The sequence below is a fragment of the Dicentrarchus labrax genome, unplaced genomic scaffold (assembly GCF_905237075.1).
Source record: "Dicentrarchus labrax unplaced genomic scaffold, dlabrax2021, whole genome shotgun sequence".
NCBI lineage: Eukaryota > Metazoa > Chordata > Actinopteri > Moronidae > Dicentrarchus > Dicentrarchus labrax.
The window spans coordinates 747,486-772,057 of record NW_026136713.1 but is presented as its reverse complement, the minus strand read 5'-3'; the positions used below and the strand labels follow the sequence as shown (position 1 = coordinate 772,057).

Below are 24,572 nucleotides of genomic sequence, written 5' to 3'. Positions count from 1 at the left end.
TTATCTGGTTATCATGGCTCCTGTCAGTGGGTGGGATATATCAGTGCAAGTGTTAGAAACAGGAAAAATGGGCAGCATGAGGATCTGAGTGACTTTGACAAGGGCCACATTGTGATGGCTGGATGACCTGCAGCTCTTGTGGGGTGTTCCCTGTCTGCAGTGGTCAGAACCTATCAAAAGTGCTCCAAGGAAGGAAAAGCGGTGAACCAGAGCCAGGGCATGGTTCAGACCACACGGACCAGCAATCTGTCCCCACGTACATCAGTTAGCCTTGGCCGCCTAACAGACGAGCTACTGTAGCTCAAACTGCTGAAACAGTTAATGCTGGTTCTGATACAAAGGTGTTAGTACACACAGTGCATCACAGTTTGTTGGTATGGGGCTGCAGAACATTATGACCACCAGGGTGCCCAGGTGGTCACAATGTTATGACTGATCAGTGTATATTCAAATGGGAAAATGAGAAAGTGCTATAAGGGAAGTAGTAAGTCTGAAAGAGTGAAATGTCTTTATTTTGAGTGATGCATTTAGTTTTTTGATCAGATAGGTTATCATTGACAGTAGTCATCCTCTCGAGAAGGTCAAACCTCTCATCAGTGGTGGTAGAAGACAATAGTTAGTCAGCATTTGATTTGAAGATTAAAGGAGTAGCTTTGGGGCAATAATCAAAATCAAAGCATTCTGGCAAGCCATCAAAAGATTCTACAGAGTGTTTACGGTCCAACAGGAGCAGTGATTTTAGGACTGCTGACATCCAGATGATGGGAGAGACCTCAGGGATGCAGTTTGGGTTATTTAGAACCAGAAACAGGTGTAAGATATCCACCTGAAAACTGGGGAAAGCCTGATTTAGATATATAAAAATGATTTGCCATGTTAGATTTATGGGCTGATTTTTGTGTCAGTAGAAACTGAATTTGAATCATTTAGAACTGAATCTGAATTGCTCAACTTGAATAATTGCTTTGAATTGCATAATTTGAATTTGGATTTATTAGTTTGAAACTGAATTCCAATAAACTTGAAACTGAATATAATATTATGAATCTGAATTCACTTGCAACTGAAACTGTATTTGAGTATTATTTCAGTTCTCTCAATTCAAATTCAGTTCTCTCAATTTAATTTCCATCCACAAAATTTTTAAGGTCAGGGGGAATAATATGTGTCCTTTAAGCATGTTTTTGCTAGCCAATGTCTACAGGTCTAGGAAATGTTCAAAACAAACGTGCTGCTTAGCCAAAAAGGAGCTCTGTACATCTGCACTCGATTGCTCTTACTGAACACCTTGACCCGTCTGTGACCTTAAAACTGTAATCTAGTGGTTTGAAATTAAATTGAGAGAACTGAATTTGAATTGAGAGAACTGAGTTTGAATTTAGAGAACTGAAATTGAAAGTACATAAAAAGTTGAGTTTTTAGTGAGGCTCACATACAGTTTCAGTTGCAAGTGAATTCAGACTCATAATATTATATTCAGTTTTAACTTTATTGGAATTCAGTTTTTTCAATACAGTTATTCAAGTTAAACAATACAAATTCAAATTATACAATTCAAATTCAGTTTTTTAATGCAATTATTCAAGTTGAGCAATTCAGATTCAGTTCTAAATGATTCAAATTCAGTTTCTACTGACACAAAAATCAGTCCATATAGATTACATCAGAATCGTGCAGGAACCTTTGGCCGTGATTTGAAGCTAAGAGCCAACAGCTTCCTTTAGTCATCCAAAGAGACTGAATATCACTGGAGTTGTATTGATTTAATAATAGTAAGAGAAATGGACAGCGACTGAATCAGAAAGCAAACTATTCTAAGTGTTCATAACAATAGCTGCCCCAGACTGGAACAAAAGTGGTCCAACTTGATCTGATCAGTTGTCAGACATATCATAATTGATCCCCACCATAGGCACAGCAACAGGGCTGTGGTCTTTTTTGAATGGATTTATAGACATTTGCAATAGACATAGGAGATAACTATCCTAAAGAATTCACACTGAATGATATATGTTTTTAATGTCTGTTTGTTCAGATTTGACTGAGTTGTGACTCACAGAAGGAGGATTCTTGACTCATATTCACCTCACGCAGTATCTTTGCCTCCCCCCTGGGGAGACTTCTGACTATATCTTTTTGCATTGAGCTGCTGAATGTCCATGTCTACAGACCATATCCTATAATTTCACCATGGTTAAAATGCCGCCCGGAACGATGAGTTAAATTACAGAGAAGCACAGTGAAGATTCTCTACCTCTCCTTGTGATGCTAATCCCATCTGAATGGAATGGGGCATGCATGTATAGTTCTAGAAGGCATAGACAACGATGTATTTGGTAGCTTAATTTGGGGGACTCCCAGTGCTTACCAGATGCTGACTGTGACGTGTACTTTTATTGCTTGATGACTAAAAAAGAAAAAAAACAAAACAGATTTAGCTATAAAAATCTGCACATTATGTCTGTGTTCAGATTGACTGAGTTATGACTCGGAGAGGGAATATAAATCTTTTGACGCAAATTGTGGCTGATGCCTCTCCCTCTGCTCCCCTCTAAAACTCTCCTGTGCCCCCCAAGCAAGGTGCCCCTCGCAGAATCTAGCTTCGTATCTGATCAGCACTGCCTAGTTTGACAGTTTGATCTTAGTTTTGTGTGCTGCGCTGGACAGACTCACTGACAGTGACCTGTCAATCAAAAGGTAGCCCCGCCCAAAAGCACAGGTGACTTTATCGTCTATTTTACTCTAAATTGGACCACCAAACAAATGTTTTAAATGTCTTGACTGTGTCCTTTTAATTTGTCTCTCCCAACCCATCAGGCTTCACACAGTCTGTGGCACACAGACAAGTCTTGGCCCTGTGTGTTTTGATTTCAGTCCTGTTGGATCATGGCTGAGTCTGCCAGCTCTGTAATGTGCAGACAGTAACAGACACACAGGCATGCTGAAATGTGCTGTGAACACATATGTTTTGAGAGTTCTTCCTCTCACAGCTCCTGGCTGCCCTTGTCCAGCACTGACCATTAAATGTGGTCCAATTCAATCGCGGTCCTGGCTACTGTAACCTTGGCCAGACCACAATCTGCCGTGGCTGTGGCTCCCTGGCTCTCAGCATGCCTCACTGCCAGAGATAATCTGGGCCGCCAGACAAGAGGGGATTCCAACTCTCTCTCTTCCTCGGTTGCCCTCCTCCGCTCGCTCTCTCTCCCTCTCTGTGTCCGTCTGTGTCTCTCTCCCAGTGAGCGGATTAGATGAGGTGTTGGTTGGAAGCAGTGCATCAGTCAGGCTTCATTAGTATGAATTTATTCATGCCCATATGTCTCCCCCCTCTTTCTCTTCCTTCCCCAAATCCCCATCTTCCCTCCTTTCCTTCCTTCTGTCCTTTCCATCCGTCTTTTTCTTCATTTACTCATTCAGTCTTTTCTTTGGTCCCATTTACACCTGGCACTAACATGTGTCAGGGTGATCCGATCACAAGTGGAAAGCTCTAAGTACAGGTGTGAATGCACCTAAGATGCATTGAGGACAGATTGACATTCTTTTAGCAGTGTGAATGGGTCCTAGGCCACATTGAAGGTCTCAACTGATATCTTCTCCGTAAACGGAAGTATGGTTGGGTACCAAACTCTGTACTTTTAATGGTGCTGACTGAATTATGTTGATACTACAGAGTACCAGTTCACATTAAATCAATAAGTGCTGAATTTTGGTACCTGGGATTGCGTATGTGTGTGTGTGAAAGTGCCTGCAGCTTGTTCAAGTCACAGTGAGTCGGGGCACACAGACTGTGTAATGCAAAATGCAAAGCTGACCAGGGCAATACGTCCAACCTGAGGAAACACCTGGTCAAATCCTTAAGTGAAGTCCCCCTCAGCAGCCGCAGCTAAAGTTAGCAGGTACGCAGTCAGCGCTGAAGTTGAATCCTCCATGTACGACGGAACTTTAAGTCAGCCATCAACAACTTCGACCTCTCAGGTAATTAATTAGCTTGATGGATAACATGTTGCTGGAGATAACTGGGCTTTTCTCACTCTCATTTGCTGATGTTAGCTTGCAATTTTCCTAGCATTAGCCACAGCACTGTCAAGTAACACAGAAAAAAGGTTCCGTTGGGTACTTGTACCGAATTCCAGATACCAGTATCGGTTCAAATGTGAACGGTACCCAACTCTAGGAGTAACTATTCATTTGCGCACCAACATCATAACAACATATTAAAGTGTTAAAGAACAAGAAGGAGCCACAGCAACGGGCAAAATTGAGTCTTGTATTTGGACTACACAAAATCTGATATCCTGATATCCTCCCACTGCTCTGCCTCAACTCTTTGTGTCTCGAGGCCTGCTTGATTTTAAGGTGTTTAAAAGAAATCTGCAGAGTAGGCCTATATGTCTCAGCATTTGGTTTACTTTTGTGAAGAAAAGCAAATGTAATGTAATCTGTCTAATAGCAGATAGTCAAGCGATGGCAACTACAAAATACAGAATTTGTCAAACAAGAAGCCTAGGAAATATGTAGGCCTATGATTGTTAAACCATTAAAAATAAATACATCATAAAAATAAAATACTTGTAAAGAAAAAAGGTTCCATAAACAGGAAATAATCAGCTCAAAATGTATCCAAATCACTCCTTTTACACAAACAAGCAGTTACTGAGTTCACTGTTTTGGTTCATTGTACAATTTTAATATAATAGGAAATATCGTTCTCTATGTCGTTATGTGTAATTACCTGTGTTGTGTTTAGATGTCCGTGCTGTGTTTAAATGTCCATCCTGTAGTAATGTTGTGTGTATATGTGTATGTACAGACTGTGGCAACACATTTCCTGCAAAAGGACAATAAAGAATCTATCTATCCATAAAATATGTCACTTAGTCAGGGTTTGTGAGCTTACTAAACTATATAAAAAAGGGTCCCTTAAGGGAAAGGGTTGGGAACCACTGAGCTAAAGGATATCAGAGGGAAAACCTGAAAATATTTTGCCTATACAATATAATCCAGTTTCACCAAAATCAGTGAATAAAGTGATAATTTTGGTTTTGTACAGTAATCAGAGAGGCCCGCCCCCAAGAGCCACTCTGCGCTGGTGTTGTCTATCATTTTGCCAACCTAATTCTTGTCTCATCTGTAGTCTGATGAACAGTAAATTCAGCAAATTTAGGTTAAAAACAACAAGGCATTAGGTCTTTGCAAACAGAAATGATGTACGCGTTTATTCACACATTCACAATCAGGCCAGTCTTGCATCCTCCAGCCGTCATTGTACCCCTCCCCCCTTTCATCTATACCTGCTCCAAATCTCCTCATCCATCCGTCACTCAGCTGCTTGTCTTGTCTTTCTGGGGAGCTTTAGCGTGTTTTTCTAAAGTGCTTTTCCCAGAATTTGAAAGGTTTCACTTCAAAAAGCTGAGTATCCGCTCCAGCATTGGAAAAAAAATGTCAGCCTTAGAAACACAGATTACTGCTCTTTGTTTTAAATGTTACATTTCCACAAGGAATGCAATCAAATATGTAGGGAGGTAGGATTTTAATGTGATTTTGAATACCAGTAGCCTGTTGATGTTCTCATAGGGACAATCATTTTTGTTTTACTGACACTGTGCTATCCAGCCAATCAGAGGTCATTGTCATTGACTCAATATGCTAAATAGGGACACTAATTCATTGTGGAATGCGTATTGACCATGATGTGTCCATGAACAGACCATATTAGATATACTTTCTTCATCAATGTCAATTCAATTCAATTTAATTCAATTTTATTTGTATAGCGCCAATTCATAACAGAAGTTATCTCAGAAAAGGTTATATCATAAAAAATAGTAATATGATATGTCCAGAGATCAATCACCTGTACACTTTGTAAGAAATCCATCATCCCATTTGTGTGTGAATGGGGTGAGTGTGGCATGTAGTGTACAGTGCATTGGGTGGTCGAAAGACTTGAAAGGCGCTATATAAGTACTGGCGTCTCTGGCGTGTGATGGCTGTGTCCCCCATGCATGCAACATTTACACCAACAGCGTGTCAGCTGTGTGGCTGCTGCCGAGCTGCTGCTGCCGGCCCTATGTTTCCATATACACTTTTCCCTGTATAATGTCCATAAAAAATCATTTAATTTACAATGCAATATAGTTTAAACGTAAGTTAGAGTGGTAACCACAAAGCTGTCACGTATAGTTTGAGAGAGAGAGCGAGAGAGAGAGCAGCACTGTACAGTCCAGAGATACTGCCCTTCAGCTGGCTAACTTCCAGAAATTCTTTCACAAGTGAAATTGTGTTCCTTGAGACCTACCTGAAACCACATATCGCAGGTTTTTCCTTGGAACCAAAGTGGGCATATCATATTCTACAGGTTATTGTGCATTGTGCAGCACCCTCTGTTCACAACGCATTCGATTGCTATGGTTCCACTCAAAACTGATGCAAACGCAGGCTGGTTTGCTAGCACTATGGTTCCAAGAAATTTGAACGGAACTGGTTCAAGAACCAGATCTAATTTGGTGAAAAAACTAAAAAAAAACTACTAGTTATGTACTAAGTAGGGCTGTGTATTGGCAAGAACCTGGCAATATGATACGTATCATGATACAGGGGTTAGAAGTCGGTAAATTGTGATAAATTGTGATACTCTAAGCAAGGCAATATATATATATTTTTTTATTTAAATGTAAACTTAGGAAAATTGTTTAAAGAACACACCACTATATGCATACAATCTGAGTAAAAAAGGTTTTTTGTGCAACCAGAACAGTGAGATTGTGTTTATCATAGTTGCTGTAACATCCAACATCATAGCCCTCAGTTTTCAACACTGCTATCTAGGTTGGGGATTTAAACTCGATTCAATATCACAAAACAAAATATTGCAATACAATATTTTTTTCATATTTGCTTACACCCCTAATACTTAGTATGTTTTTAAGAAGCTAAAGGTGTCAGTAGGCCTCTAATTAAGTGCTTGCACAGGGTCGCCCAACGTAGGGTCCAAAAGCCAAAGTTACAATACAATGCAATACTATAACTATAATTATTCTCATTACAGAAGCTGAGCCCTCACAGCAAACAGCAATACTAAACAAACTGTAACAACGCTGTATAAATATATGTGTAAGTTCCCTACATATGTGCTGCTCCTAAAAAGAACCCAAGTCTTTCTTCTTCCCTCCAATTATCTTCAAAGAAATATTAACAGTGTTCTTCAGGCTTTTTCTGTCCCCACCATGCGTTATAAAAGCAGCAGATCAAAGGAAAGGTCACAAGACTCTCAATAAAAGATAGTGACTAAGAATATCTGTGCAGACTGGAGAAAAGTGGAAGCTTAGAAAAAAGGTGTTCTCTCTGCTGGTCAGGCTTAATATTTTCAACATTTTCACTACTAATGAACAAAATTATTTTCACATCATTTTACAAAAGGGAGAAGAACCAAAGAACCTAATCGTGATCAATTTCTGTACCCTCAAGGAGAGCAAGATGGTTCTGCAGCTGTCAGGCTAGATGATGAAAAGTTAAAAATGAGTCAAAAAATGCCAGTCAGAAAATCAAAACACCATGACACGGGCAGGTATCATAGGCAGTATTTCAATGAAACTACAGAGTGGCTTATTATTATCAGTAGAAGAACAATCTGCACACAATAACCTAGCGTCAGCCTTGGGCTCCTCCAGATGTTGCTGCATATCATTGATGATGAACAGCTGGGCTTCCTCAACACTCAACACCCATAAAACTGCGGTGAATCTTATTCATCAACAGCTTTCAACTTTTAAATAAAGACTTCATGATCAAAGTCTTCACACATGAACACATGATACATTTAACATATGTTTAATAGCAAAACAAACATTCTGATTTCATCTGTGAACCAAGAGGGATTCACGTGTCATCTAAAAGTATGATTACACACTTACCTGTAACGAAATGGGTAAAATGAAGTCTAGTTTATTTATTCATACATGCAAAATATATATGCAGTATGAAGGCAATAGAACTTAAAAGAAATTGAACAATGTGCAGGAGAGGTTTGAAGCAAAAATGGCTAATGAAGATACCTCCCCTTTATAAATCTAGCCATACTTTAAAAAGAGAAAAACAGATAAAAGGTTCAAGCAGCTGAAATACAATATTGATAGAAATGTACAGTTATTTTACCAGAATAATGTTTACCAGATGAAATACATCATATTGAGATACATGAAATGTTATGAGTCTTTGCTAATTAGAGACCCTTTCTGATGTTTTTTGAATAAAGAGAATGTAGATATTGATCGTAGTGATGGAAGTAGAGATGGTCCTCTGTATTTCAGAGAATATTGATTAAGCGAAGTCCGACAATGCGGAGGATGAAAGTCCTTAGGGTGTTTTGTAGAATATGAAACATAATGATACGACAGAAATTCTGTGCAGTCATGAGTTAGGTGCACATATTTATACATGAACTCACAAGTGTGACATACGTTCACATTAAAAATAGAAGTTTATTTTCTGAAGAGAGGAGGAGATGACTCGCAACTTTTAGCATAGCTAATCATATCATAATCTCAAAAATGTCTTTTGGATTAGCAAAATCTTATATGATGGTGAAGTGGGACATGTGGCAGCCCAAACAGTATTACAATACATAATATGAGGATAAACTAAGCTGTGATAAAAACCTAAAATACAGTAATGATTTAACGAAAAGATTTCTATTGGCAGATCTTAGTACAAGCAGAACCTTATCATTTTTCTGTGCCTTCCACAACTGTGAATATCACCATTAAAGGTACAGTTCAACCGAAAAACAACTTATTTTTCCTCTTACCTGTAGTGTTGTTTATCCATCTGGATTGTTTTGGTGTGAGTTGCTGAGTTTTGGAGATATCAACCGTAGAGATGTCTGCCTTCTCTCCAATATAATGGAACCAGATGGCACAAGCCAAAAAAATCCATTTGAAAAACTCAACAGCAGTGTCTCTTTCCAGGAATCATGACCTGGTTACTCAAGATAATCCTCAGGCCTTGTTATGAGCATGTAGGCACTACTTTCTTTCTACGTATCACTACGCAGAAAGAAGCATGCATCTATTCATGGATGAGGGGCTCGTGCTCGTGACGCCGCAAGATGTAAACAGTGATGGCGTTCTCCTCGGCTAAGCTGTAACGTTAGCTAGCTCATCTAGCACTACTGAGATAACGTTCAGCTACGGTGTAGTAGCTGAACGTTAGTGTAGTTCAGTGGAGACAAAATAGCTGCCAAAATGTTGCTTGGATTTGGAGCATTATTTAGCTGCCTTCCAGACAGACTAGCATCACATGGTTGGTAGCAATGAATGCGTTAAGTTTTAGTTTAATATAATCTTAACTCCAACTTTAAAGAAAGACACCATGGAGTTGAAGAAGTTACACCTGAAAGTGGGAGGACAAAAAGTTTCGTTGTTCCACCCTGTTCCAGTGGCAGTGCCCTAATGTTTTAAACTCCGGGTATTGTTGCTTTAACTAAATCTAATAAAAAGAATATGTGTTTGTTGAGGGGGGACTTAGCTCTCTCCGCAGAGATCTGTATTTGCTCATATTCTTCGACGGCTTCCTCAGAGCCCTTTCCCCCAAATCTGCTATAAACTGCCAATTCCTTGATGCGAGTGGCTATGACTGAACGTCGGCATGTAAATCATGCCCCCGAACAAACAAAGTAATTTGTATTAATTTAAGCTTTTCTTTCATAATGCACTTTCCATGCAAATTACATGCAAAGAAATTACAAATGACATGCAAAAAAGTGCACTGATTGCTTGTTTTTGTCATGATAATTTATTCTGTTCCTTGCAGTGATTTCAACATTGGGGTGAGGGTATGTTGGAGGGCAAATCAATTCTGTTTAGGGGCCCGAAAATATTGTGACCAGCAATAGAAAATTGCTTCACACCATGCACCACACATCACTTTTCATGTCGTATTACAAATTCAGGATGAATTGGTTGAATCTATGCTTTGTTCTTTTTGAAATTCAGATTATGGAATATAAATAAATTCTGGTTGATTCAATTAATTTCCTTTTTTTTACTTACATTGTCTCCCCTCTGTCAGGTGGTGGAGAGCGAGGAAGACGAGGAACTGACACAGACGGAGGGGGAGAGCAATGAAGGTGGCCAGTTTGACGTCATCCCGCTGTACTCAGAGAGGGCCACCGTCTCCAACCTGGGCTCCACCGATACAGGGGGGGCTGCCTTTATCACTGTCCCTCCCAAACCCATACTACTGCTCCTTCTGCTTCTGTCCACCTTCCTCAGCTGGGCCTAGAACAGAGGATGTAGAGAAGACACACACACACACACACACACACACACACACACGTACATGCATATGCACACACTCAGATATTGGACTTGCCAACAATCCTGGACTGATGGCTGTAATATTATAGGAAGCATTGTGAAGAAATGGACTTCACATTTGGTCAGTAGCATCCCCTTGATTCCTCACGTCTGTCCTTGCCTCCTTACTTTCCTCCTTTGAAAATGGCACTTTGTTCAACATGGTCTGACTGCAGCTGCAGTGGTGTACTAATGTCCCAGGAGCACAGGAGACATGGTTGTGGTAGGGTGTTCACATGGCGCCATCAACCAATGAGCATAATGTAGCTGTTCCTGTCGTAAGGTCCAGAAAGACTCAGTTAGTTTGAGGAGCTTGCTGGGTTGTAATCACACAAACATTAGCAGGCCAAGGTGTGTTAGCAGGACAAAATATTGGCTTTGTGGACATGTTGCATTCTTGCCATATCCAGACAGTAACTGCAAGCAGCTGAGTTGAAAAAATGTTCATGTCTGCCTCCTAATTTTGAATCAGCAGTGGTAGATGAGTTTCTAACAGCTATGATATCTCTCAGTTGGCGAAAAGAAATAACCAAATGTCCACAAACTGGTGCCAAAATGGCAGCAAAGCCACCATTGCTGGCAGTTTAACAAATACAACACATAACATTATGATTAAACTCAATGCAACTATTTAAAAAGAAGCTGCAGTGCTTACACAGTTAATGTCTGGTTTAACTTATTAGCAAGATGCTACATGTACCAAAATAAAAGTAGCCTAGCTAACTAGCTATTTCCGTTTATCTGGTGTGCCTATAAGGATAGCAGAGGAAGTAACCGTCTTAAAATAAGGTGTGAACTCTCACAAGTCCTAACAATAGGGCGCTCTCCTGTTTTTACAGTTCTGCGTAGCATACAATGCACTTATCACTTTACCGTAGCATACTGTACCACGCTAACAAACGGTTGTGCTAACAAACAAAACAAATGATAGCATTTTAGGCAGACGGCACACAAAAGCAACAACTATGATGTTGCATACTGTTGTAAGCTTTTATGTCAATTTGAATTTAATTTATTTATCAATTGTGCAATAGCTAATTTCTGTGTAAAAGGGGTTGAGTTGAAATAATGAGCAGTCCCAAGCTGACTAGTGAGCTAGCTACCTGTATCAGCTTTGCTAGAACATATTTAAAATGCTGGCTATACAGAAACATGCTCCAAACTGAACTTTTAAAACATAGAAAATAAAAATCTGAAAACATTGGTACACATAATGTTGCAAGCAAGCGTTTTAGCATGCTAATAAACTTAGCTAGTTAAAGGATACAGTGTAACTTTTAAATGTTTTTTTATTTATTGCTACTTCAGAATCAACCACTGGCTCCAGATAATTCTCAACACACATTTTTAATTTTAAAAAGAGAGAAGAAAACACATTTCATAGCATGTCTCTGGAGTCAGAGCAGATGATGGGCCAGGGAACACAATAAATAAAGGATGTGAGTGGTGTAGCAAACTGGGTGCTTGGATGTGAACACCCCACACATACAGAAATTCCCCGCGGCTACAGTCGGACCTTGTTGTTATTTTGTTTTTGTGTTGTTTTTTTAACTTACTGATGGATGATGATTTGTCTCACTGGCTGCGACTTACCTGTCTATGGGTCATCTTAACAGTGACTGAAGGGGGAAGGGGCGTTGATGTACGAGGCATCAGTCAACTTTATCACGGTGATAAATGGAGCGATCCTCTTCTCCCTGCCGCCGTCACTATGCTACAGCCACGGTGAATGACAAATTACACACTTGTCTCTCATTGTTTAATGAACGTCAAGTGCCAAGTGCGTGATGTGTGTGTTTGTGCACGCGCATGAAGGGATCAGGCAGAGAGATTGCAAAGAAAATTGGGTAAAGCTTTTTGTTATAATTTGAGTCTTGCACTTCGTCGTTCCCACCCACGTCAGCACAGCCACACATACTGTACAGACACACACACACACGCACACATTTGCACACATACTGCCTGCCATGTTTTGAGCCGATGCAGCTCTTTCTTGCTTTATTGCTCTATCCCCATCCCTATCTCCCTCCCCGGTGACTCGGGACTGGGACCCGAGCTGCCACAGGCACCGATATGAATAAAGCCGTCATAATAAAAACAACACACCAGAAACAATATGAGCTCTAAAACGGCAGAACAAATCAAATAGCTCCCCAGCAGGCGAAAAACACACGCTACTTCTGACACCGACACAGAGACAAAATGAAAAGAGTTTGAGAACGAGTGGGAGAGAGAGATGTATGGAGGAGAAATTAAGAAAAAAAATAAGGCCAAGTCCCTGTGTGGTCTTTGTGCGTTTGATGTTTTACTTGTTTTTAGTTGGGAGGCTGATAATCAGTCCCTGACAACATCTCTTTATCATCTGACAGGCTCCTGGGGGGGAGGAGTGTGTGTGTGTGAATGTGTGTGTGTTGGTGGGGGGGTGTAGTGATAGAAATAGAGTGCTATAGCGAGAACAGAAAGGACCCTGGAGCACAAACATAGCAGAGAGAATCGCCGGCTCTTGATTTTCTATGTCTTATAAATCTTTTGCTGACACTAATTTTTTTTCCCTTTCCTATTTCTTGGGAGTGTGTAAAATTAACTTCCATCTGCAGGGGCGCCAGTGATGGTGGAGGGCAAAGAGACAGAGGAGGGAGAGAGGGAAGGAAGGAAGGAAGAAGGAAGGGGAGAGCGGGGAGGGAGAAGATGAGAAAGAAGGGGAAGACATGGAAAAGAGGGAGCATGAGGGGAAACAAAGAAAAGGAAAGCAAGGAGAGGATAGGAGAAAAAAGAGGAAACAAATAGGAGGGAGAGGACGAAAAAAGAGGGAGCATGAAGAAAAGATATAAGTAATAAAGAAGAGGAAGGAAATGAGGGATGGAAGGAAGAAGGAAGAAAAGGAACAATTGAGACAAAGAGAAAAGACAGAAGAGAAGCAGAAACAAAAGAGGGGGTGAGCAGACCTGGAAACAGAAGAGAAAAAGAAATAGGAGAATAGAGGAAGTAAATAGAGGTGAGGAGAAACAAGGGAAATATGAGATAGGGAGGAGTGGAAGAAATGCGAGGAGAGGAGGAAAAAGAAGGAAATGCACACTGAAGGAAAAGAGGGCTTAAGAAGAGGAAGGATGAGGAAAGGAAGTTAGGAGGAAAGAGAATGCAAAAAAGAGAGGGCAGGAAGAAAGGAAAGATCTAGAAAGATGCACAGTGAGATGAAGAGATGGAGATAAGAGATTAGGCGGACAGAAAGAAGAAAAGAAGAGTAACAATTAAAAAAGGAAGGGAGAGAATAAGGTAAGCAAAAAAGGAGGGAGAATGAGAGTTGAGAAGAACAAAAGGAGAAAAGAATAAGAGAGTGGTGGAAACAAGGAGTGGAGGAAAAAGTTGAGAGAGCTGAATGAGAATAGAAAAGAGATGGGGGTGGGCAGAAAGGAGAAGGAAGGGTAAAAGAGGAAGAGGAGGCTTGCTTTGTGAGGCCACCAAGGAAACAAACTACAAAGGGAATAAAAGGATGGGGAGAGAGATAGAGAGAGAGGTGACAGGTCTGCAGTGTACTTTAACCTCTCTTTCTCTTTCCTCTGCCACTGCTGTTGTATACACACACACACACACACACACACCATCTTAAAGGCCTTTCTATGTGAACACACCCCTCAGACAAAGCGTCTGTCAGTCAGCGAGCTGCGATAAGAGAGAGTAAAGCTCTGTTGGCTCACCTCAGACACTTCTTTAAACATTTAGCAGGCTGAGCAGTAAATACTGATGTTCTGTGAGGAGTTTGCCAAAGTATTAACGAAGAGTCATAAACAGCAATCAGGCGCCGTAATCTGACAGAAGATCCTGATTACAATGAAACATTCATTCATTGTAATGACTGCAAGTGTCAGTGAGGTGTTTTCATTGCACTTTACAGGGAATCAACAGACAGCTTTGTAAAGGTTAAAGAAATGCCTTACAACATCCGACTTAAGTATAATTAGTGGTCAAATTCAAGGTTAAATTCTATATTTTTCTTACTGTCAGTAAATCCCATCAACAGACCCAAACCAACGATGTATGTATCTACTAACAAGTACTGCTATATTCTCTTCCTCTGTGCCATAGAGATCCATTGTTGTCCTAAAACTATTAAGTAGATATAGAAGTTTCTGTGCTAGTCTAAAGGCAGCGGTCTGTGCTGATGTAAGATGAACGTACAGTTTTGCCTTCAGCCTGCTGTAGCAGTGGTTGATTTGAGGTATCTGGTTAGGGATGACTCAGCGGGGAAAAGTTGTTAGAAATGGTTTGCAGAGAGTTCAACTAGTGCAGCCTGTTGGAGGTCATACATGGCCTGTGGGTAAGCTCCGTCTGAGAAATTTATTTGATGTGGGCTCACACAGTGAGTCTAAATAGGGTTATTTTAACTGAGAAAGGGCAGTGATTGGTAGGCCTGTCATTTGAAAATTCTCCTGGTTTAACCATTTTTTGTGAACATATTGAATTGATCGGAGAAAACTGCAAGGTCTTACTGCTGTTACATGTAATGTGGGAAATGGTTGAAGTGTAATGAATTCCTTCTATTTGGAAGATCACAAAGGGGACATCTTGAAACAAGTCAGAGTAAGTCCCACTGGTGCTGAAAATCGCAACATTTCAATTCATTTCAACCCATTTTTCCATATATACTCTCAAGCCCCCAGGAAGAGCGGTAGGGTTTGAAGCCATTTGATATAGTGGCCAAACCATGTAATTACAGCAATGGCATTGATTGTGTAATGCACACTGGCCCAAAAAGGTTACATTGTGAGAGAAGCAGCAGTAAAACTAATTAGAATTTGATCCATCCAATCCGCTAAAATTTGAAAAGTCAAAGTCTCTTAGCAGAATTTGTTAATCTAAGCCTGAAATTGATATGGGTTGATCGGAAGTTTCTATATTTATTAGAAAACTATTTACAGAAGAGCTTCAGAGTTAAGGGCAACATACATTATCTGTACTGGATCTAGCTGAGTACTCGCACAACCCTAGTAGTCGACTTAAGTCGCTGCTACACTCACTTGGCTACTGTTCTCGCCTGCTGCTGTGCATACAGCATTTCAAAAGATACGCCTTCATCCCGACATCCACCTGTAGGCTCTGTGGGAACTAAAGCTGTGTTCGCACTGGGTTAGTGTCACTCCCTGCTGTGCCAAGCTTAATGTTTCGAGGTCAGAGTGTAGACAAATATCAATGCTGTGCATATACCGCGGTCACATAATAATGCAGTGCCTTGCTCAAGTGCAGCAACAGTGTGATGACACTGGGGTTTGTCTGCTGTCTGCTGAGCTCTGTCCGTAACAACAAGGCAATTCTCTTCTAAATTTGAGAATAGTGAGAATACATTGTACAATAAATTACCTCAAAAGGTGTTGAGCAGCTTCCTCTGACCTCCGAATCACTCCCTCCCTCCATCCTCCCCTGCATTACATAGAATTATATGCCAGGTCAGAACCCCCCCCAACAACACACCCACCTCCTGCACCCCCAATAGCGGGGGTTAATTGAGGTCGGCAGGGGGAGGGCGGACGTCTGATTGACGTGGCCGGCGGGGGCCAGAGTGACGGCCTTTTACCAGGCCCCGTTGTTCATTTTAATTGTTGTCTCGGCTGTTTGTCGTCAGGGGCCGACACTCGATGGTAGGACACGAGAGGGATGGACGGAGGGAGGAAGGGAGACAGTGGAGGCAGAGAGAGAGAGGAGGGAGTGGACACCGGTGATTTACATTAATATGTACTGAAATAAACAAGCGGAGAAGCCATGCGTTAAATCAACTCAGAGAGAGAGAGAGATAGAGAAAGAAAGCCTCCAGGGTGAGAGAGGAATAGAGGAGGATGTGTGTGTGCTTGGAAAGAAGCGTTCTTTTTATTGTTCTATTACCGTGCAGTAGATTTACACGCACAAATACGCACGCACACACACACACATACACACCATGTCAGATTTGAGGGCCTAGTGTGTCTGCTTTCTCTCTCCAGTATTTTAGTATTCTAATCCATCATTGGCCTGACATGGGGATGCTGTCTCTCTCCTTCCTCTCTCCGTCTATGTCTCTCTCTCCATGCTACCGCACATACACGGCATCCAAACGGAAGATAAAGGCAGAGCAGGGGGAAAAACAAACTCCACAGCAGGGAGAGCTTTATCCAAAGAGATAAAGAGGCGGAATAAAGCGGCGACGGAGAGATACAGAGGAAGTTGAAGAGAGGGGGGAAAAAGAAGCAGGAGAAGAAAAATAGGAGGAAGGGGATGGAAATGGAAGTGGGAAAAGCGGGGAAGGAGAGGAAAATGAAGGCAGGGAGAAGAAGAGGGTGAAGGGTTGGTGGGATGGGCGAGAGAGCAAGAAATAGATACAGAGAGCGAGAGAGAGATGTGTGTGTGTTGCAGTGTGTCGCGGCTGAAGCCTGAACCTCCCTGCTCCATTTCACACTCTGTAGGTCCTGACGCATCAGCGCTCAAAGACACACACACACACACACACACGCACACACACATACACACATCCACACAGGCTCTGTGCTTCTTTTTCGATTTGTAATTCACAAACACACACACGTTCGCCGCCATTTCTCAGTCATGCACGCAGATAAACAAAGATGCACAAACACACAGTCACAGTCGCTAAACTGAAATTCCTGCAGCTCTTGCCCTTGACTCTCTCTGCTTCTTGGATCCTTGCTTTCAATCTATTATACTGGGTTCACAAAATATTAAAGGAAAAGTCACCTCTAAAACATTGTAATGCTTTTTTGATATTAACTTTGATGCTTTTTCCCCCGCTATTTTGCACCAATGACCAACTTTGATAAAGTGGGAAATGTGTCAGAGTAGCACAGAGGTGAGTCAAAGAAGACCTGATACAACTAAAAGGTTAATTACAAGAGTGTACTGATTTCCCTTATGCTTAAATTACAAAAGTGGTATCTCTCCATACGGATGGTTTTGGCTTTATTTTGAAATAGTAGGCTCTGAGATTCTTGCATTCACATTAATATACTGGAGAGGAACAGAAGTTTGATTGTGACATTGAAAATTTTAATTAAAAGTAAAACAGCAATGCAACTATCCAGAGAAAAAAAATCCTGATTATTTTGGATAATCTTACAGCATAATAAAAACAGTTTTTTCATAATAATAGGATTCTTATTATATTGTTCTTCAAATGTCATTTATGTTTTGCTAACAGTGGCCCTGATTCCCCATAAAGGTATAAGTGGTCATTTGAGTGAACTGAACCACTGAAAGATTAATATTGCTGTTTCAGATTAGAAGTCATTATTGTATCATATAATATGTGAAAGAGCTACTTGATGTTTTCACTTACACCTTTTTGAATGACGAGATATTCATTTTAAGTTTGTGCGGCCTTTAAGATGTTTAACCTAGCTAAGTAAAACAGACTGGAAGCAGGGGGAAAATGCTGGCTTAACTTTATTAAAACTTGAAAAAACAGAACTCTCAAATAACTATTAAATAACTACATAAGTGACCTTAAGGGCCCCTAGAAAGTTAAGTTTTTGGACCTCTGTATTTCTAAAACCCTGCGTACAGCACTTATGGTGAGGTACTCCAAAGCAACTCTCTTGTGTAAACACATAGCTAGCTAAATGCTAAGAAAACAGTACTGAAAAACCACCAAAAGGGTTAGGGTTGTGCTAAATTAGGATACTGGCACCATTTTGGTCCAATTCAGGCACTGGCTTTCAGAATATGTGCCTCACTTGGGGTTTTTACTGTAGTTGCGGTTTACGTAAACAAACCAAGTAGCCAACAGTTTGTAAGGCTGGATTAGAGATTCACGCACAAAATAAAAACCCACATTTCTGTCCGGAAGCACAAACACACCTACGTTAACATTATAAAAGACTTGGATATCAACAGGTTTTTGTGACATGCGCAAATACCAGAATTTTTTGTGCATATTCAATGTGGTTTTTACGAGCCGTTAGCATTGGAGCTACCTCTTTACCATCAAAAGCTGAGAAAAGTGACTGCGTGCACCATCTCAAAAGAACTATCTTCATAGCGGGGTTACCGGATCCAGATGGTTGGATAAAAACATAATGGCTCACATCTGTAATGTTTGTTGCATTTTATTGAATCCAGTTTATTGTTCTAAAAATAAGTGCTTCATTGCTAGCTCTACTGACCTGTTCTCGACAAGCATTATCACACCATCTGCAGCACAGATACTGGTCTGTTTAACAAGCAGTCATTTGCCAAGACTCACATGAACAAAGTACATCACTTTAAAAATATGTTTTCAGATTTTGCTTGAGGTTAGTTATTTTCCCCAGCTTCTAGTCTTTGTGCTAAATTAGGCTAAACACACAGATTGAACTGAACTCCATCTTCTCATCTGACGTAAGAGGGGGTCGTAAATGTTTGGCATTCCTTTAATATGTATCGGAATATTAACACCATCTACGATCTGCTGAAAGATATGCTATTCAGATTCCTTGAAGTGGGACTATATGACTTTGGCTGAACTGTGGCCACTTAGGCCACAAGTAACATTTAAGGAATAGGTTAATGGTGTATGCTAAAACATAGTATAACAGTAGCACAAGTAAAGAGAAACTGACTCAGTAATATCTATCTAAATTTTGCTAATGTTAGTTAACATTAGCCACTGTAAGCTTCGCTTATATCAGATCAAGTAAGTGTGTCGCAAGTTTGTGGGGGAATGTGTTAAAGGTTCTGTAAGTGAAATCAGCATTTTGACTAACTTCCGGTCCGTTCTTGCAGTTCTCTCTCCTCAGTGGATAAAGGGGGAACCGGATAGCAGAAAATGTATTCTGTTTACTGCAGAAAGGAGGGACATCGATGGCTGTCAGAATGTAGAGCCATTTAACATTAATTATACCAAACTATCACTTACAGCACCTTTAAATTCCCATTCAAAATAGATATAGTCTCACTTTAAGTGGGTTATCAGCTCCTTAGGGAGGAGGTAGACCACACTTCCCGGCCGGTATCCACTAGATGTATCATTTAATCCAAATACAGGTCAAAACTCTGAAACCCAACAAGCACAAAACCTCATTTCTTTTCAAACTCTGTAGTGTTCAGTGTGAAGCAGCAGTGTCTATAAACAAGCCTTGCACCTTTCATTTGTTAAACTGTGTCATATTGTGTGTAATAAGGGAATTGTGTGCAATGTCTTCTCATTTGACAGTTCATTAGCATTGTTTTGTATAATTTCACCAAATTCCAAGGCCCATATGAGAATATTCATGCTGATTTGGTATTCAGTTGTATAATTGTCTCATTCTTGTACACTCTGACTGGCTTTCTGTACAATTAAATATCTAGTGGTTGAATTGTTTGGGACTTCCTGGAGCTTCCTCTAGGACCCCCCAGGTATCCCCTCATGGACTCCTGGGACTTCCTAGACTCTTTTGAGAGCCACTTTACCGTACTGCACATGAAAGGAGGTTTCAGATGTGTTTCTGTTTTTGTCGTTAGCTGAATGTTTTTTTCCGAGCCAACGCAGATGCACAAGCTCGTCACCATCGGCATGTGTTGCCATGGCTACCCCGGTCTCACCTAGGTTGCTGCACCCCGGGTGATCCTGAAAGGTAAATGGAGCTGAATGATCTTCGGAAGTCGGATTCTTTTCAATACAGCAACACCTGGCGAGGGCACGGCGGCCATTTTTTCCCTGCTTGACTGACTGACTGACTGAACCCCCCTCCTCTTCCTCCCGCCTCCCCCACCTCTTATCCCGGCAGGTGCCTGGCTGAATGGGACATCATCGCCGTGGAGATTGAGGCGATGACACTTGCACACAAACACACACGCACACACAGTCACAGACTTGGAAATGAGACTGGCTTTCATGAGCGAGCGGCACAGTCTGACTCGATGAAAAGTTGTCTCTCCGAAGGGAAGACAGCCGCGCGGATTGAGCTGTCACTTGAAGGGAACTCTGCTCCGCTCTTTTCATCCCTCTGTGTGAAAATGGACGGATCTCTCTTTCTCTTTCATTCTGTCAAATGTAAACCTTTCCTTTGGGTAATTCCAAACTAAAGCCTGGACTCGGGAGAGACAAGCAGGTGGAGATAAATGTACTCCATTTAAAGAACATTGACCGAGGCTGAAAACACTCCCCAACCCCCCGCTTCCTGTCTAAAGCATGTCAGTGTACAGTGCCAGAGTGAGGGAGGCAAATCACCACAGGGCTTTCCCCACTCTCCCCCATTTTAGTGTGTGATCCATCTTAACGCTCCTTTGGTCCTGTGCTGCCTGTTGGACTGTTGGTGAAACTTTGACCGTTTCTTAGACACATGAACTCCAACCGGTCTCTCCTGCACACACACAAAAAAAAACTAGAAGTAAACATTGACTCCAGTCAATAGAGATTGGTGGTTGATTGGTTTTAAACTGTGTTGGTGAAAACCTATGTATCTCTGGGGGGCATATATGCAGCCTCGCATGAAATATTTCTATTTCTGACTCATTCGTTGACATTTTGCCCTGCTGAATGTGCCCCCGAGGGGATAACACTCCATGCCTCTGCTGTGTTCACCTGTGAATAATAAAATAAATGTACAAGCTGACATTTCCTTACCTTGACCTCCAGATTGTCTGTTCCTTTCTCATGACGACTTACACTGTAGATTGTGTGGTGCAGATTTACATATCTTTCTGTTGTTGTTTTGGCTCTGGACTGTTAGGTTAAAGTGTCACTTTTAGTTTTATTTGAAGCTCTTCACACCCACATCAGATGAGCAGCGTAGGAATCATAGCGTTTCTTTATTCACAAAGGAGCTTAGCCAGTGGTGTAGAGTTGATGCTGTAAAAAGCATTTTTTTTGGGGGGGGGGCTTTTATTGCCTTTATGATAGTGACAGCTGAAGCCAGACAGGAAAGGGGGGGCAGAGAGAGGGGATGACATGCAGCAAAGGGCCGCAGGAACCCTGGGCTACTGCAGCAAGGACTCAGCCTCAGTACATGGGCCACCAGCTGCTAATTATACTAACATGAATGAACAGGAAAACATACTTTAATGTCTCAAATCTGAAGTTTTGAGGAGTGAGGTGCAGCCCCCAGAAAGACTCTACTCCGTGCCAATAAGTCTAAGCTCTGTGTCACTTAAGGTTGAAGATTGATTGATGGGTTATAATGTTATTGCTTAAAAAAGGTTGGTTCGACCTTACGTAGGCACACATCTTATGTTTTACATAAAGAAAAACTTGATTTCCATATAAGAAAACTGTGTTGTTTTAGTCATCCATCCATCCCACCAAGAGCGAGAAAAACCACATATGGAGGTGTTTCTGGCTCTTTGTATTAAGTCACCTGACTTTGATGGTGGGAGCATCCAGAAATGACGCTAAAGGGATACCTACAGTATTATAAGCAGAGGACTACTGACCAAGTTGCAGTATTTGACAAGTTATGGACCTTGAGGGTTGTTGAACCACATGGTTTTACATTGCACCTTTAGGGTTTCTCAGCTGTGTAGGCCAAAAGTTTTCTTTCCTAATTGATCAATTTACTTTTTCATTCTGGAAAGAATAAATTGACGAAACAATCCCCAGTGAAGCACATCGTCAGACTCATGAAAGACAACTTAAGTTTAAATCTATACAGTAGAACCAGAGCTATCGTCTTTTTTATTCCAAACATTCTTTATCCTTGTCAAAACCCAGTGCCCAAATTACCCACAATGTAACTCAATCACCATCACATGGCTTGGAGATTTTCAAACTTGTAGTCCTCAGCCCCACCCAACGCTGACTCAAGTGACATAATTTGAGGACATTTATCATACTTGACACAGCTCTCTCTGGAGATAATAAAGACTTTATACAATTGTTTTTCCATATGCTGTTACAGTCTGTCAGTGGTTATTGGATTTCTGTGTACAGGACCTTTGCTAGTAAAAGGAACTGATTATCTCACTGAACTCTTGTGTCGTGAGTCGTGCATTTTGTGAGTCCTGTTTCTTGGTACAGTTATATGCAGTAATACAAAATCCTCTGAGAGCAGTAATGATGGCTGCAGTGCCAGTCAGAGAGAGAGAGGAACCTGCTGATGTCTGTGGATCAGAAACTTCATTTCATTTTACACAAAGTAATATGATGACATTTATATTATTAAGTTTATCTTAGTTGGGCCAATTATGTAATGTCTGCTAATATTGAGGGATTTTCTATAAAAACGTCCTACATAAAATTCCTACACTGTTCACATAATTTGATTAACACCCTCAACCAGGGTCAGCACATTAACTTCACTGTTTCCTTTCGGATCCAATGTGTTAGAGCCAATACAGATACTGTGTAACTGTTCAAACATTTATTGATTGCACTTTGAGTTTGCAAAAATACTACTTTTGATTTAGTTTGATTTCGGTTTAGTTTTACTCGTATACGTACACATGGTCCCTTTCTTCTACTCTGGGTCTATACACCCAACAGTGGAACAGCTTCACATTAATTCAGACAATAGCTGTAACAAACACACTGGTTGAACTGTGATCCAATGGGAAGATACACCGTTCCAATTGTGCAAGTTTGGTCAAGGCTGACGTGACAGAACTGACTGAGCGACTGAGGGCCAGATGTTATAAAAGTTTTGTTGACCAAATTGAATCAGGCTGCTGAACCTTCGTGTTGATGTCTGGGAGAATCTGTTGATGGCCTGACCAGAACTCTGACCTCAACTCTTTAATGTCTGATGTTCACTACAGTGGAGAATTTCTGTCTTACATCTATGAATATTATCTTTCTATATTGTTTTAATGATTGAAATTGAAATTAACGAGAGCAGGAATATGAGTTAATCACTTTCTTCCAAACAAAGCTTAAGAAAAATATATTTTTTCTTTATTTTTTGGAGGATTTTATGCCTTGACACCCAGAGATAAAAAGGAAAAGGAGTAGAGAGAGGAAATGAGACATGCAGCAAAGGGCCGCAGGCTGGAATCAAACCCAGAGCACTGCAATAAAGACTAAGCCTTACAGCCTTACTTACTTGTTCTGAATGGGTCTCGAAATGTGTGGTAAAAAAAAATATTTGAAATACATAGCTCTCTGACTTTTATTTTGACAGAAAAACTTCTGTTAAGTGAAAACAGCCTGGTTTGGTGTGTAAACACAGTTATGTAGTTATGATGTTAATTTTATTCATATTCATAAGAATCAGCAGCATGCAGTTGTCATGTTCATACTCAGTTTATTATTAGACTAATGTGCTCTGATTGCAGGGATGAAAATGTGTGTAAATCTTTTTTTTTTTAAATTTAAAAAAAAAAGAGTGTTATGTGTGTTTACTAGCCGTGTGACTGCTCCCAGCGTGTGCAGAATGACAATGTTGTTAGTGTGTGTTTATTTGGGGTAGAAGTATATGCAACAGTACCCTCACTGAGTGCAGGGATGAAAATATGTTTATATTCTATGTACAAAAAGGTCCCAATGACACTGTTTACTAGCCTATTTGAAAAGTTTGCTTGGTTTTAATTCTATATAATTGGGTCACTACTTAATGACCATGGGAAAATGTAGGTCCCCAGGTGAGACCAGTTGAGAACCACTGTCTTAAAGGACCAGTGTGTAGGATTTAGTGATATCGAGTGGTGAAGTTGACTATTAAATAGCACTCGCAAAGGGCCCTAGCTGTAGCCAGTGTTTAGTTTGTCTGTTCTGGGCTACTGTAAAGACATGGTGATTCAACATGACGGACTCTCTAGAAGGTGACCCGCTCCCTCTGTAGATAAAAACAGCTCATTCTATGGTAACAAAAACACAATAATTCTTATATTTAGGTTATTATACACTAATGAAAATATAATATAATATTCATATATAATATATATGAATATTACATTGGATTTCTGACAATAGAGCCTCCAAAATTTTACACACTGGATCTTTACTTTACAAGATGATAATATGTCATGTTTGTATTGTGTGCACAAGGAAATAATTAAAGGCGCTGTAAGTTATTTTTTTTTTTGTTAGAATAAGTGTTAAATAGCTGTACATTCCGACCGCAATCACTGATATAGAGAGTTCAGTCAGTAACATGGCTCTCCCAGTCCATCCTTTCTGCAGTAAACAGAGAATACACTCTCTAGTATTCCACTTTATCCAATCAGGAGAGAGAACTCTAAAAAGAGGTGGTCCTCAAGGGCAATTCAATTCAATTCAGTTCAATCTTATTTATATAGTGCCAAGTCATAACAGAAGTTATCTCAGGACAGTTAAAAAAAGAGCAG

General features: G+C 40.6%; 1 protein-coding gene across 1 annotated transcript in view; it reads left to right on the top strand.

The window, feature by feature from the left end:
- Window positions 1–20,924, top strand: part of gfra3 (GDNF family receptor alpha 3) — a 65,690-nt gene extending 44,766 nt beyond the window's left edge. The window contains exon 8 of the mRNA XM_051421253.1: window positions 10,066–20,924. Within this exon, the coding sequence (XP_051277213.1) occupies window positions 10,066–10,278 (213 nt within the window). The 3' untranslated portion in view covers window positions 10,279–20,924. The remainder of the gene's footprint in view (window positions 1–10,065) is intronic.
- Window positions 20,925–24,572: the final 3,648 nt, after the last annotated feature.